Consider the following 15,518-nt stretch of genomic DNA (forward strand, 5'->3'; position numbering starts at 1 on the left):
TTCCCCATTATGCCTCCATCTGAATTACTGCCATTTAAAGTACACAAATGTCTACTTGCATGTTTAGGAAAACAGACTGTTTAACATTATGCATCCCCAAAGTCTTTGAGCTGAAACATCAACACTTCAGTTTTAATGCCAGATGTTTGAAAACTTTGCTTTATAAACACCTGAAAACTTTGCTTTATAAACACCTTCACATTAAAAAACAAGTTTGGAGGCAAATGGGCTGGAATTAGTAACTATACTATAGGCTGTGTAAGTCCTGATCATTCCAAAACCTGGTAATTCAAGAGTGTATTAAACATCCACCCAAATATAGGATTAGGGGAGTATTAAATTAGAACTGCACTTACAGAGGTTAAGCACTTTGTTGCCATTCTAACAGTTGACAATCCCTGCTTTTCAGAGTTAAAAACAACTCAAAATTGCCCAGGCAATCACCCAGCTTTATTTTAAAATCAGTAAGCTGCACCCTGTACTCACGTGCATGCATATCTGGAAACAAGAAAGCAGCTTCATGCACTTCCCTGCACTTCTAACACACTTCTAAAATAGACAGCAAAGTGCTGTAAACACTGGTATGCTTAGCATACATTAGGCCAATATATATTGGCATAATATAAGTTTAAATTACAAAAACTTTCATCAGTTTGAGTCAAGTAAGTTGAATGGAGATCTGCACATCTAAAGGACAGCAGCCAAAAACGTTCCTAAATACTTCTGCCTCAAAATATACTGTAACATCTCTCCACCTTCCTCCCTTTTTCCTGAATGGAAGATAGTTAAAAGCAATTAACAAGCCACACAATGCCAACTGATAAAGACTAAAATGGAAAGAACCTAAGAAAAAAAATAATTACATGAATCATGGATACACTACCCATACTATCACTAAGCACCCCTTGAGAACACTAGCCCTAATAGCTTAAATAAATAAATAAAATCAATCATCAGTGGAACAAAAAGCTCATCTTGTCTTCTGTCCATTCACAGAACAACAGGGCATTTGTGTTGGGACAAAGATAGATTTTGGGTGCTATGTACTTTTGCTCCACAGATCCATTCTTCTTCAATTAATGAACAACGGAGTCATTTTCACACCCTGTTTTGTCATCCCATCTCAGTGTTATTTGTGAAAACGTTTTCATTCTGAACAAGAGAAGGGGAAGAAGCAAACAGTATCTGTTAAAAAGGATGATCTACTCCCCTGAAACCTTTCTAGTAAGAATCCCCAAATTGTCCAACACATCTAACACAGCAAATAACTACTCTGAACAGTTTCAGCCATTCCTTTTAGAACAGTTCCATTCTTCAGCTGAGAACAACTAAACAAAATAAAGTTTTTGGCAGTGGTTAATTCCCACAGGACAAGCAGAAACCTCGGGGCAGTGTCTGAAAACACCAAGGGGGACTTTGAGGTTGTTATTTTTGTTTATTTGTTGGTTTGTTTTTTTTTTTTTTAATTTGCACTGGAAAAGGCAACAACTCATCAAGCTCCCAGGTCTCCACAATAAGGCAACATTTTAAAGCCTTTGGGAACTGATTTTACTAGACTGAGAAAAAACTTTAAAGAAGCTGTAACAAAAATATTTCACTTCTCCTCTGACCCTCCTGCTTGGGGCCATGCTCTGTGCAGCCTCCCAGAGCCCTCAAGGAACTTTGGGAAAACTCAGCACCACCCAAGAGCCTGCTAAACTCCACAAACTTCAACTAATGTCTCTAATACCAATTAAAGAAAATACAAGTTTGCTTTTAAATTACTTGCATCTAAGTAACAGTGGTGGCTACCACAGGATGACATGAAATAATCTGGTCCCCTACCAGGGATATGCTGGTGGTGTGAAAACACAATTAATTACCATCATCTGCAACCCAGTACTATCATAGCCTTGCTCTAGGTTTTAATTCTTCATTTTTTACTTTGAGCCGTCTCTTCAGGTATTTACTGTAATACTATAAATAATAATTTACTACTATAAGGAAGATAAAATTCATCCAGCAGATCTCCATAAGCACTGGAAGGAAAAACCATAAAACCCTATATGCCCTGTCAACTCATTTAATGCAATATTCTCTCCTGAAAGAAGAAAAATGCAAGTTTTAACCCAGACTTAGCTAAAGCAGAATGGACAGCAGAGAAATTCAACAGCATAAACACATTTTCTTTCACAGTCACGTAGTCACGAACCTTGACAATAAAAATAACTCAGCCCACATCCAAATTTAGCCCATTCTAAAAACTTTGTAGTTGCACAATTCCCTTTTCTTCTCCTCTTTTCCACCCTTTCTCCTTGCCTCCAGAGGTTGCTACCATCTTCAGCACAATGAAGGCAGTAACTCATATTATATAAACAAATGCTAGGAGCTGACCTCAGCAGCTCAGGACCTAATTTTAGCCACCATTCTCTAGGACAAAAATACATTGGTTGATGAAAATCTCTAGGCTGCATTAAAAAATTACAAAAAGCTTAGAAAAGGAGAGCTGGAGAAGGAATTGAGGGGTATTTTTGGGGGATGGTTGATTGGGGTTTTTAGAGAAGCCATGAAGAGACATGTTGGTAGTCAGGTTTAAAAAGAAAGGTGTTGCAAAAAACCTATAAAATTAAACACAACAACAACAAAGAAATAATAATCTTCTTTAGGAAGAAAAAGCTTAGGTGAGACATTAAGAAAAAGAATTTCAGTGGGATGACCACTAAAGAACAAGAAAAGATAAGAACATGTTATATATTATATATGTTACACATATTATTTATGTTATATATTGTTATATACTCACACCAAGGCAGAGATGTGCAAGAGTGTGTCAAGGGAGGCCCTCGGCTCACATCCTACAGCTTTTAAAAGTTAACACAAATATAACTGAACCTGTACTGCAGCAAAGGGATGGACTACACAATCCATTATTCCACTTTTCCCTCCTGGCTCCAAATCATTCACCTCTATAGGATTCTGGGACTTAAATTCCCATCCAAGTACTGATGTTGTACTTTTTACAGACTAGACTGTGTTTAACATCAGGGTTGAGGATAAATAATAGAACCTCATTAATATACCCTGTTCATTAATTATACTCTTGCTTGTAGACTGTACAGTCAGCAGCTAAACAAACTCAGAGAAAGAAAATAATCATTCACAATAATGAATTCTCATCTAGACTACATGCAACACTTCAGAGGAGTGTACCGTGTAAAAGTTTACCTCTGTAAAATTAATAAGGTCTCAGTTAAACCAGGCCTCATTAAAGTATCTCCCATTAAACCTTTCCTGGAAAATTGGAGAGAAAACATCTCTTGTGTAGATTAACTGGCTTGTCAGCTAGCTCCTACTGTAAAGGCCACAAGTGAAATATGGCAGAGCCAGGAAAAGCAGGAGCTCCAGGCTTTCAGACCAAATAAATTCCACTTGACAATATTGCCTAATTAGAGCTAACATAATCAGCAAAATAGCAAAAATAAGAGCAGCTGGATTTGGAGTTAAATGAGAGATCCAACACTCCAAGTGTTGCCATCTTCAATAAATGTGGTGCCCAGATAAAATGAATCAGTTTTAAGGACTCATACTTTGGTGACAGATTTGACTTTTCTGTAGAGCACAAGAACTTTAATATTTTGTCCAACATCTGAGCTGGCCTGGCTGTGAACAGCTTTACACAGGGACTGTGTCAGGAAAAGTGAAGAGCATTATCTCCATAAATCTGTTTTCACCTTTTCCATCACAGCACTGTTCAGTGACCATCTCTGAATACTCAAATTTTAACTCACTTTTGAGAATTCTCACCAAGAGACAGTTACAAAGACAAAATTCCGAATACAGGGTGTTAAGTAGTGTTTGAGGACCATCCAAAATGATTAAATCAACAAAACTGAAGCTGATGAAGCAGCACTACATCAATTCATTTGCTTGATAGAAACCTTAAAAATACTCTTAATTCCCTGCATTCTTACAGTTACTAGCAAGGACTAATGGGTTTGTAGAACTATAATTGGCAAATTCTGAAATGGGAATTTTGACCTAATTTCTCACATGAAGGAAAAAACTGAAGACATATAAATTGTAAAATATATTATTCTCCCTTAAAAAAAAATAAATGAAACACCAAAAAACAAAAAAAAAAAAAAAAAAAAAAAAAAAAAAAACCAAAACCCAAAAGCACAAGAAAGCCACCCAAACAAAATCCCCAGCTCTTTTGTCTCAGCATTTCACAATTTACAGTTCTCACTTTTAACTGCCAGTGGTTGCTATGGAGTCCCCAAATGAGCCTTCAAGTAAGATTTAGTGTAAGTCAGAAATGAGCAGGGAATTTATGACTGTGCTGAGTCATGAATCAGACATGATAAATTTCCACCAGCTACCATCATTCAGAGGATGGTTTGTCTCAGGTTTATTAACATGATCCTGAATAAATCTTTTTAGCAGCTCCCTTTGACAGAGACAGGGAAGTTACCTCTAGTAAATCTGAAAACATCCACCAGCACAGAACTGACCAACAATTTAACTGTGCCTCTTACTCTTGGGTTTTTAAGGTAGGATTTTAGCTCACTTAAACCTTACACAAATTAGCAAAATCATATTTATTAAGAAAAAAAATCATAGTGAAGTTGTCCCAAATTAACAAGATTCCTGTAACAAGTAAAAGGTGTAGAGCACATCCCTGCTGATGTGCAAATGTAGGTAGTTAATGCCACATTAATCACATTTCTATGTTTATTCTTCACAACATTTGAACTGGGAATCCTGAACATACAGAATATGGTTGGGTTTTTTAGGGACCACATGAAAATAACTTGATCCAAGCCAAGTTTATTTTCTCAAGGTGCAATAATGAGAAAGAGACTTGTTGATGTCAGAGGTCAGCTGAGACCTACAGAACAAACATCATCTCCCCTGATAAAGGCCTAGAAATAATAGTCAAACATAAATATCCATATTACTTCATTTCTGCTACAAACTTCATCTTAAACTCCAGAAACAAATAAAAAGAAACACAGATTTTTAACATTAGGAATATAAACATTTCCAACATTAGAAAAATAAATCCCCAGGGATATGGTCATTTCTGTCCCAAGGGAGCTCTGACTGACAAAAAAAGAAATAAAGTTAAGCAAAAAAACACAGCTGGGGTCTGTATCTGTTTCTAGAAGAAAAATGGGATTGCAGAAAAATGCTGTGTAAAATTCAGCACAGCCTCAACACCTGTACTGAGGAACAACTGTAATAATTTACCAATTATACTCAGTAAAAAACAACAGCTTACAAAAAAAATAAAGAAGCAATTGAGTAATTGCATTCATTATCTTTACCTGCTATGAAAACATGGAAATATACACAGACACTGATATCCTGCTTTACATAATTACATTTTCAGTAGAAATCCCCTGTCAGCATTCACTTATGGCTGTTGCTATCCAGAATGGAGAATCTCTTTATTCCTGCTTGCTGATGCTCATAATAATGTGGTTTTCACAACCTCTCTACAAGTGTCTTGAAGAACAAAACAAACCTCAAACACTTTGTAAGAAGCTGTTAAAAGTAAAGGAGAAAAGATTTTAAATATTCATCACTAGCATGGCATCAAGAACTAAAGAACTAATAATTTTTCACCCATGCTGCTTTTATTCTGTCCCACATTCTCATAGTTGTTTATTCCAACATGTTAAGTTCCATTTATTTGGTGCAGGCTTTCAGACAAGGAAAGGTGAAAGGAAAAAGCTTTTATGGAAGGAAGAAACAAAAGGAAAAAAGATTTTAAGGGACTCTGCAATCCTGAAAAGAGCACCTGTCTTCTGACATCCAAAAACCAGACATCCCTCCCAGTCAAACACATGTGATAAAATACATGTAGAGAGATAAGGCCTTTTTGCACCAGATAAACCTTGAAGGAACATTAAAGCAGCTTGATTTTCACATTTAACATGTGTACATCAAGTCAATCATGCAAAATCCTTCTCAAAATCCCTTTGGGTTTTAATGCCCAAACTCCAGCAGCATTCAGAGGAGTCTCTCTTCAGGCACTAACCCAGCCCATCAGCAGGAGCAGCTGGGTAAGGCCAGAGCTCTGAAGAAATCAATGTTCAATTTTAGCTGCTGATGTAGGGGAGGATCCAGGGAAGTCCAGGGAGAAAACAGAAGGAAGGAAGGCAGAAGGAGGATAAAAATGATGTTAATAAGACACACACAAAAGCAGGAATTAGCTCCTCGCTTGTGCAGCTTATCATTCTCAGGACTTCACTACTGTATGTTTTTGTCTTTATTATTTGCTGTTTGTTTTTAATGGTCCTGCCAAAAAAAGCAAAACCACTGTGTTGTCAAAACTTTTACTGCTTTCTTAAATAATGGTTTTACAATGCAGATACTTCACTTCTTTATTATCAAATGGTGCTGCAAGCAACAACTTGGCACTCTATAACAAGCACTGACTTTTCAGGATATTTAGTTGACTCTTTATGATCTGTTTACATAAAAAGTTGTTTTGTGCTAATTGCAATGCAGATTTATTCCTATAAACTTACAAAATTAATCCTGGAAAAGCCAGTAGTTTCAGGGCAACTCTGGTCCTCCGAACTACTCCCAGCTAAAAATATTTTTCCCATTTTAAGGTAAACAGTAAGACCAATGAGAAAAGGAGACTAAAAAGAATAAAATAATAAAGAATAAAAAAGAATAATAAAGGTGATAATAAGAATAAAAAGATGACACATGAAGGTATGAAAGCACCAGCTCTTTTTGTGTGGAACTAATGACACATTTAGCAAAGCTTTTTGCTGGTCAGTGGCAGAACCATAACAAGCATGTGCTTACACCCCCCAAAATCCCAGAGGATCACATTAAATCTCCTTCCCTCACAAATTCCACTTTACACAGCAAATCTGAGCTTACTGAAAACATTAATTAAATTCCATAGTGAGACATGGTGAAAGAGTCTGGACAGGGGAAGATGAGCCAGGCTCCTGTGGATCTTGTGGACATGGACATGCAGGCTACCACTGGATGCATTTCACTGCTGCACGAGGAGTGATGCTGAAATTCCTGAAAGCAGCCAAAGAAATTGGCTCTCAAGTGCCATAAAATTCCAGGGGCACCACTCACAACCACAATCAGTCTGAGGTATTTAGTTTAAGAATGATTAATCACAGTTGAATCAGCCTTTTGTTTCTTTTCTGACATTTCAGAGCCCTTTCTAGTATTCCATCTATCTGAAGTCTGGCCATGACTTGATACCAAAGGAGACTGTTTGAAATAATTCCATTTACTTTGGCCTGCATACAAGTCTGGATAAAGGTTTCAGTCAAAACACCTCTTCACATCATAGAATGGCCTTAAAATGGCACACAGAGATAACAGAGCACAAAGACATTAAATCTGCTGTGCACTTCCAAGTGCTCTGAGAGTTATTTACCAGCACCAGAGGGGTGGCCTCCAGGGGAAGCACATCCTTGACCCAAACAAGGAATGATCCATGCTCCAACTTTCTATCTTTCTACATTATTAACAGATAAATATGATCAGGTGTAAGTGTTCAGCAAATTGCTATCAATGTTCAGTACTCTGAAATTGTATCATCCAAAAGCCATGATACCTTTAAAGAGAAAGGGCACTGCATTCACAAGATCTATGCAAGTACCAACACCGAAAAAGCCTCCCAAAACCAGAAATAAGGAAACTCACATAGAAAATGTCACCAAATCCTTCCCAGCACAAGAACTTAGAGGAGAAAGGGATTTAAGGTCAACTGAGGCCAAATGGCTAATGCAAGGCAGCAAATACACTTTTTATACCAGAAACACAATCTCAAAATCCACTGAACATCACCCACCACAAGACTCAAAATCAGTGTGAAAGGACTGCAATGGAAAGAACAGAAAGGACCTTAAAGAGTTCAGAAGTGATTGGAAAATGTGAATTTAGAAACAGAGCCACAGAGTGACATTTTTTACTTGAAGGATGCAGGATAAAACAGACTATCAATCCAGGAAGAAAATCCAAGGTCCTCTCAAGCATTTCTCTGATATGGCTGTTTGCTAAAGGGGCTACTTTTATTTCTGTAAGTCCATAAATATGCTTGCAAATTACTGCATTTAACTGAAAACATTAACAAGTACACAGACAGCACTTAAACACATGAGAAGCAACCCTGAGACCAACTTCATTTTCAAGTAAAATACTATGCTTAAAACTTTATCACACACTCCAAAATGCATTAGAGAAAAAGACTTTGCATCTTATGACTGTTGGAAAATTTTCCAGGAGCCTATTTTCCAATGTGAGAACTACCATATCTAACAGAGCCTGAGAAGGTTTCCCACAAGGTCGTGAATTTCTTCAGAGCACCATTTAAATCTTGTATTACCCTAACCTACACAGAAAAAAATGGAACAAAGCCATTGCTTAAGGTTTTTCACTGGATTTTTCCATATGAACATAATAGGACTACAGGAATCCTTTTGTCTCAATTTAATGTAGATTTTATTTTACCAGTTTGTAAATATTAACCCATACATGGGAAAAAATCAGAGAGGGGCTGGGAACTAAAAGATATCCTAATTTTGCAGTGGAGTCCCTTCCCCCATCTTAAAAGAAATTTCACTGGGACTCCACTGTCCTAAAATCACATTGCAATCAATGTTGGCTGCTGGGGAACAAAAGGAATGGGAACACTGAGTGAAAAGGGAGCTTTATTTTAAAAACCTCTGTAATTATGTCTGATCCATGAGTTAGTTGATACTCTAACCATTCATCTTCCTGCCTGAGAATCCAGAACTCTCCAACTCTTATTGTGCCACAGGAATCCCAGCTCTGGGATCTGCTTCCAGGACTTTCAGGCCTCCAATCTTCCAGTGGATTACCCTCCATTCAAACAGCAAATTGTACCAGTTGTGGGAAGAGAACATGGCAGATGAGATGGTCACACACTGATCCCAATAACTATCCCTCAAATTCTGTGCCTTCACTGTAAATAAATGCTGTGTTCTCATAAGACACTTCTCATACAGAGAATTGCTCCTGTGCTCAGCCTCCCTTTCTGAAGGTCCCAAAATGAGTAATTTGCAAATAAAATCACAAGAAAAGGGCTAGAAACCCAGTGAATGGCTTTCCAGCTCCTTCTCTTTCTTTCTTTACCTGACACCAGTTTAACATCAGTCACCCACAGCCTGTCACTGCTCCACAGCAGTATCATTAAGGGAAGGGAGCCTCTAAATTCTCTATTAAATTGCAATAAGGCAAAGTCTTTAACATGAAATGCCTTCAAGTCAACCAGGCATTACTGAAATTACTTAATCTGCAAAGTCAGTACTTCCCCACCCTACCTCACCACTCCCAATCACTTACAGGAGCAGCAGCATTATCAAGATGCATTTCAGGGCTTAGCTTGATAATTTGGTTCTGGTGTTCTGTTTCAGTGAGGGAAAAGTGGAACTACAGAATTAATGTCAACCTGATTTTCAATTTCATTACTTTGGTCTACTTCTCAAACAAATGCATCCAGGAAAGGAAATATAAAATAGAACAAAGGCCCTTGCAATTCATTTATTGGATTACTGCTGTCCCAGCAGAGAGCATTAGATGTGTTCTAATCACACAGGTACAGGCTTTTCTTCTTATCCTCCCCAGTCCCCGCTCCAGCTTTAATTACCCAACCCATTGACTTGTGTAGATTTCTGGAAGACTAAAATGTATATTCTACCAAATCACAGTCATATCAAATAGTCATTAATTCTAAGCAAGGGAAGAAAAAGAGCTTTTGTGAAGGAAACAAAAAGTAAAATACTCCCACTACAATTTAATTAATTTCCATTATTTAAGAATGAAATCTAGAAGCATTGTGGGAGTGTTCTATTCTTGATGCAATCATTTTCAAATTGCAGCACAGGCTCAACAAAACATTGTAATAAATAATAAAAATGTGGAGTGGGTCCTTTAATGCAGTGCCTCATGTATGAGCTTCATTTAATCCAAGTACATAAAGTTCATTTTTTAGTAAAGCACTATAAGCAGCTGAATCCAAAAGTCTCTTAACCATGATACCTTTCAGAAATGGGATTTTTGGGTTTTTTTTGCTATTATTGCCAGATTTGTTTTTTCAGTGCCCTGGTAAATGACATCCACTCATTTTGTAAGTCTTGCACTATGCAGGTTGTAGAAGAGACAAGGGATGTTAAATTGCAGTGTCTCAATATAAACAAATCACCCCAAACTTCTAAATATCTCCAAAGAGTAAAGGAAGCAATCAAAACCTTTGGTTCAAGCTGGTGATGTGACAGCCTTTCAGATGAGAGAGGGCAGATTTTTCCAACTCACCTATCTTCTTCCATCAAACTTAATATTCTCTTTGGCCAGCAGATGGACATAAAAATTCAAATTGGCAAAGGGGACACACACACACACAGACAGACACATCATCTACCAAAACAAGAGGGATTTGTTATTTTCAGAAGACAATCCTCATGGTCACCTGTAGTGCAGGCCATAATCAAGCTGAAACTCCTTCACAGCCATCACTTTAGTGAGCCTCACAATTTTTGGCCATTTGAAAACACTGCAGATTTTTAGCACAGTTTGAGAAGGGAAAAAAGGAAATGAAAACACTTTGCCTCTTTCTCTAGATTTTGTCAACTTTTTATCTTTCCACATTATTAACCAATAAAAATGGTTATGTGTAAGTGTTCAGCAAATTGCTATCAATGTTCAGTACTCTGAAGTTGTATCATATTAATATCCAAAAGCAATGATGCATTTAAAGAGAAAAGATACAACATCTCACAAGATCTAAAACCACAAGAGAGATACTCTTAGGCACTGAGGTCTGAACAAAGGTGAAACCAACAGGGGTTACAAGGCAGCCAGAGTGGTTTCTGTAAATGTTCTGCGGGTTTTCCTGATCGTCTCCTCAAGATCTGCTCTGCCTCAAAATCTCTGCTCACCAAACTTCTCACTGGTTTCATGGGCAGAGCCTCTAACAAAAAATAAAGAGTAAAACCCAGCCAAGCCCAAGAAGACATCTTATCACTGCCTGGAGTCACTAAGCAACAGGTACAAATATGCCAGCCTCAAAAAGGGAGAATTTTAGTGTACTGAAAGAGACACTGTAAACATGAGATAGCCAGGTAAGCAAATGACAAACATTATCTGACAGCCTTGAAAACCTCTCTTAAGCCAAGATGTAATAAATAGCACATGCAACTGAACTGGAAAAAAAAAATCCCTAAGCCAAGTTAAATAGTAACCAGCATTCAAATTTAACTATATGAAGTCTACATTAAAATGCAAAATGACAATTACAAAATATTGTATTACTATGAACACTGTCAAAGGCTTTGAATAACAGCACACTAAGGAAATAAGTGAAAACACACTTTACCTTGTATCTCATTTTGGGGCATGAATGAATGTAGAAACCCATATAATAAAAACAGAGATCAGGAGCTTTTACACAAAGCTGTCTGGTAAAAGCAATTTCCCTGTGAGGGGAAAGAAAAGACTAATTACATTTGAATACAATTCTTAAAGCCATTTTACTTCTTCATATTGAAATATTTTACAGCTATCTGGCTCTTAATCTAGGACTTATAAAAGGACTAGACGTCTATAAAATAAAAATTAGCATCATAAACTCCAAACTAATGTTTTTAAAAATCCCAAACATAATAAACTGAAAATTATTACTTGGAAATCTAACAAACAAATCATCAAAATGCACAACACCATGTCAGGCTTAAAAATACTTTCATTTTTGTGTTTTGGTCTGCTAGCTGTCTGATTTGATATCTAAATACAAATGACTAAGATCCTCTGTTTAATGTTTCTTATCTATATTTGTGTACATTTGAATTCTACAGAAACCTACTGGTATTCTGGAATTCTACTGGTTAACAAGGCTCAGGAAAACATCAGAGTATTTTTGAAAAATAAACTTCAAGGGTAAGTCTCTTGTTTATTCTATCATTAATGCTCCAGCAATCTGCATGTAAAAACATCCATCTTTATGCAACAAAAGGTATTTTTACCCATCCCATGCTTGTTAGTATGATTTTCTCATTTATCCTGGAAAAAAAAAGGTCAATGTATTAAAAAAAAAAAAGTTTGGTTTTTATTTTACTGGCACAAGGAAAGCACTGTTACTACAAAGACTCAGCCAGTGCTTCCTCTATAAATGATCATTTTTGCAGAATTTCTATCTGTGCAGATCACTCCTATAACAAACTGGATAAAAAATGGATGCTGGTTTTACTTTCTGTGTCAAAGGGATAAGAATATGTCCCTGCTCACTGCAGGGGAGCTGGAATAGATGATCTTTAAAAGGTCTCTTCCAACACAAACTATTCTCTGATCCAAGACATGAGTACATTCATATAGGAAGCATCTACAAACACTGGAGGCAATTTATCCCTTAAAATTAAATTAGCATTACTCAGTATTTCTTTTTTTTTTTTTCCTGTGGCAAGACTGGCATTTCTAAGCAGTTTCTTCTCCCCTTGCTCTCTACTTACATGCCTACATATTTCAAATGATGCTCAAATCCCATCCTTTCTACAACTCAACAGCAACAATTCTCAGAGTGGCATGAAATGGAAGTGACAGCAATGCAGTCCAACCTCCTTGGAGTAAAATTGGCAACAGCTTTGGAGGTATCAGATTCCTTTGCAACTTCCTAAGTCCTCCCTAACTCAACTTTTTTCTTTCCCTCTTTGAAAGAAGAACGAGGTAGGCTCCCTCCAGGACTTTTGGGAACTCTTTTTTATTGCCTTAAATGCTGCAGAATTTACAAGCTGCTTTTTCACAAGCTGAGCCATGCACTCATGGTGCAGCTAAAAAGCTTTAAATTTATTATGTAGAAAATTTTAAATCATTTAAAGAATTCGTAAGCATGGATTATGTCAGTCTATTATTACATAAAGTAATGTGATATTACAAATATTAAAAAATAATTCTTAGGAGGACTTAGTATTTTGTATGTTCATCTTGCAAGGAAAATATTAGTCTAATTTCAAGTATCTAACATTTGTAATGGACTAGTTGTAAAAATCTAAACCATTAGGAGTAAAAAATATCAATTTTTTAGGAGTTCCAACGTTTTTCCAGATTTGTTAAATCTGATTAATTCTATAAAATTATCAGATCCTAATCAAAATCCAATCAAATTCAGATTAGACCTTTGAGATATTAAATTGCATGTGGTTTATTAATTATAGAAAAGGTTTATGAACAAATTGTGGTAAGAAGTTTCCTTAAAGTGCTGTTTGTGCTTCACATAGCTCAAACGTGCCATTTACCCACCCTGGAGGGTGACACTGAACAAGAGCTGAGAAGGTGCCTCTCAGCAGGAGCCCTTGGAGAAAGGTGAAACCTGGATCTCCCAATTCCAGGGCTCCTTTTGCACCTGACATCGTGCAGTGCAAATCCCCACAGGTGAAAATATTCATGCTACAGCTTCTCACACTCAGCCTTGAACATAGACATGTCTGGCACGAGGCTCAAACCCAGCTGCTTCATGAGAACACCACATTTGTCTGTGGCCAGCTTCTTTCATATAAACACAGAAGCAAAAAAGGTAAGGAAAAAATAGAGTTACACAAGTATTTCCACTCATTTAGGGTGGGTATTTTTCACTTATAGGAACAATGGAATCATAAAATTGCCTGTGGAAGAAAAGCAGTAACTTGCAATTTCACACACAAGTTTTGTTCACAGCAAAAAGCAAGACCCACAATTCCTACTGTTTTGCAAGGCCATGTTGGATAGTTAATTTAAGGCTTCAAAATTCATAGGATTACTCTCTCCATCAGGCTTTCTGAAGAGAAAGATAATGAGATTAACATACCTGAAAAATATACTTCGTGCTAGTACAGCAGGAGAGCACTAATTCAGCAGACAACGCTTTTTAGGTATCTGTTATTTATGATCTCAATGTGCATAAAACTATAAAAGTGATTAATTTCATTTGGTAACTGGGCTTAGAAAAAGGTCAAAGGAAAAATTATTTCTGTTCAGACAAAAAAAAGGGGCTTTTCCTGCTGAAACCAAGCAATATTAAATTATTTTCAGCGGCAATAAAAACGAGGCATTTTGTTTCTGTGTGTTTTCTTAACCTGTAAAAGTATTTAGCTAACCAGAAAGTTACATCTCTAGTCAAGGATGACAATTAAAACTTTACCTGGAAGGCAACCAACCCCACAACTATTTTGCTAAAGGTAGTGTTACTAATATATATTTAGACTAAAAATAAAACTCCAAGTTTAGAAACAAGTATTAATTCCATGCAGATAAGGAAAACGTTCTCTTACCGTAATGCAGAGTAGACTCCCAAAGATAAGAAAGAGAAGTCTGGGTCGTAGTACAGATAGACTGAGGACACACAGTAGGGCAGGATATCAATTACACCAACAGCAATTATCTTCCCATCCAGCCAGTACTGCTGGTGGAAGGAGCCATAGCCACATTCTGGTCCATTTGGGGCATGCTCTGCCTAAGTAAGAACAAGAGAAGGATTAACTCCCTGACAGACTTTCAGTATGAAAATAATTTTCAAGAGAATTTCAACACCTAAGTAAATACTGTAAAATTTTTTGCTGGCCACCTGCATTTAGAAAAAAGGAAAAAAGACATTTGAAAGGCAGGGAAAGCAATGTTATTACTGGATCTTTTGTGCCCTTTGCTGTTCTCACAATGGGTATAACCCACATATCACACATCCCAAACGTGAATCTGAAATAGCCTCTGCCATCCAGCACTTATGGTACTGACAGGACAAACCAATGTGCTTCTTCAAATTATTAATGAATTATTACATGCCAGCCTGGTGCTTCCAACACTCCCTGTCACAGCAAGGACCTCCAGGTTCTCTCCTCCACATCCCCAAGCACTGGAAGCACTTTTGCCATAGAAATTGATTTCCATTGATTTCCTCAAAGTGGCAATTAAGTTTATTTCAGATGACCATTTATAAAAAAACCTGAGCAGCTCATTCTTTGTGTGATGTTTACTCTCTATAACTAACAAAACACCTTTTATCCAAGAACCTGAAACTGTGTGGCAACAAAATCTGTGGAACCTCTTCTTTATCAGCTCACATCAGAATAAACCCTGCAAGAACACCAAGGGACTGCTATTGTTGTGTGTTGTGGTTTTGGATGTGCACTGAAGTTTGACTCTGGATGGGGTAAAGCACCTCGAGCCAGAAACTGATGCTTGAAATTAAGAAGAAAATGATATCCCTAATTTAAACTGTATTACACAACCAACTCTGCTATGCCATTTTCTCCCACGTCAAGTTTACTTTAATCCTGAATTCCACTGTGCTCAACTTAATTATCCATCTAGTCATGTTTTTCACTGCATTGCCAGGTCTTCAGAAAGCTGCTTCTCACTCAATAAATCTGACAATATTGCCTGCTATTACCAACTGTTTTGCATTACATCAGCAAAGGTGGGTTTAATCAAGTATCTTGATACAGTAGCCCTGATTGAAGAGATGATAGGCAGGAGAAGTTACTCTAATTGGTACCACATGTGTCAAA

At 37.0% G+C, this 15,518-nt stretch overlaps 1 protein-coding gene across 4 annotated transcripts in view; it reads right to left on the bottom strand.

The window, feature by feature from the left end:
• The window catches only part of ATE1 (arginyltransferase 1), a 69,199-nt gene that overhangs the window by 31,338 nt on the left and 22,343 nt on the right, over positions 1 to 15,518 (bottom strand). For all 4 annotated transcript variants that reach the window (XM_066554793.1, XM_066554792.1, XM_066554791.1 and 1 more), the window contains exons 9-10: positions 14,286 to 14,467; positions 11,363 to 11,462 (exon numbers count right to left, since the gene is read on the bottom strand). In XM_066554793.1, coding sequence (XP_066410890.1) covers positions 11,363 to 11,462; positions 14,286 to 14,467 — 282 coding nt within the window. The remainder of the gene's footprint in view (positions 1 to 11,362; positions 11,463 to 14,285; positions 14,468 to 15,518) is intronic.

This window comes from Molothrus aeneus, chromosome 8, assembly GCF_037042795.1.
Source record: "Molothrus aeneus isolate 106 chromosome 8, BPBGC_Maene_1.0, whole genome shotgun sequence".
Lineage (NCBI taxonomy): Eukaryota > Metazoa > Chordata > Aves > Passeriformes > Icteridae > Molothrus > Molothrus aeneus.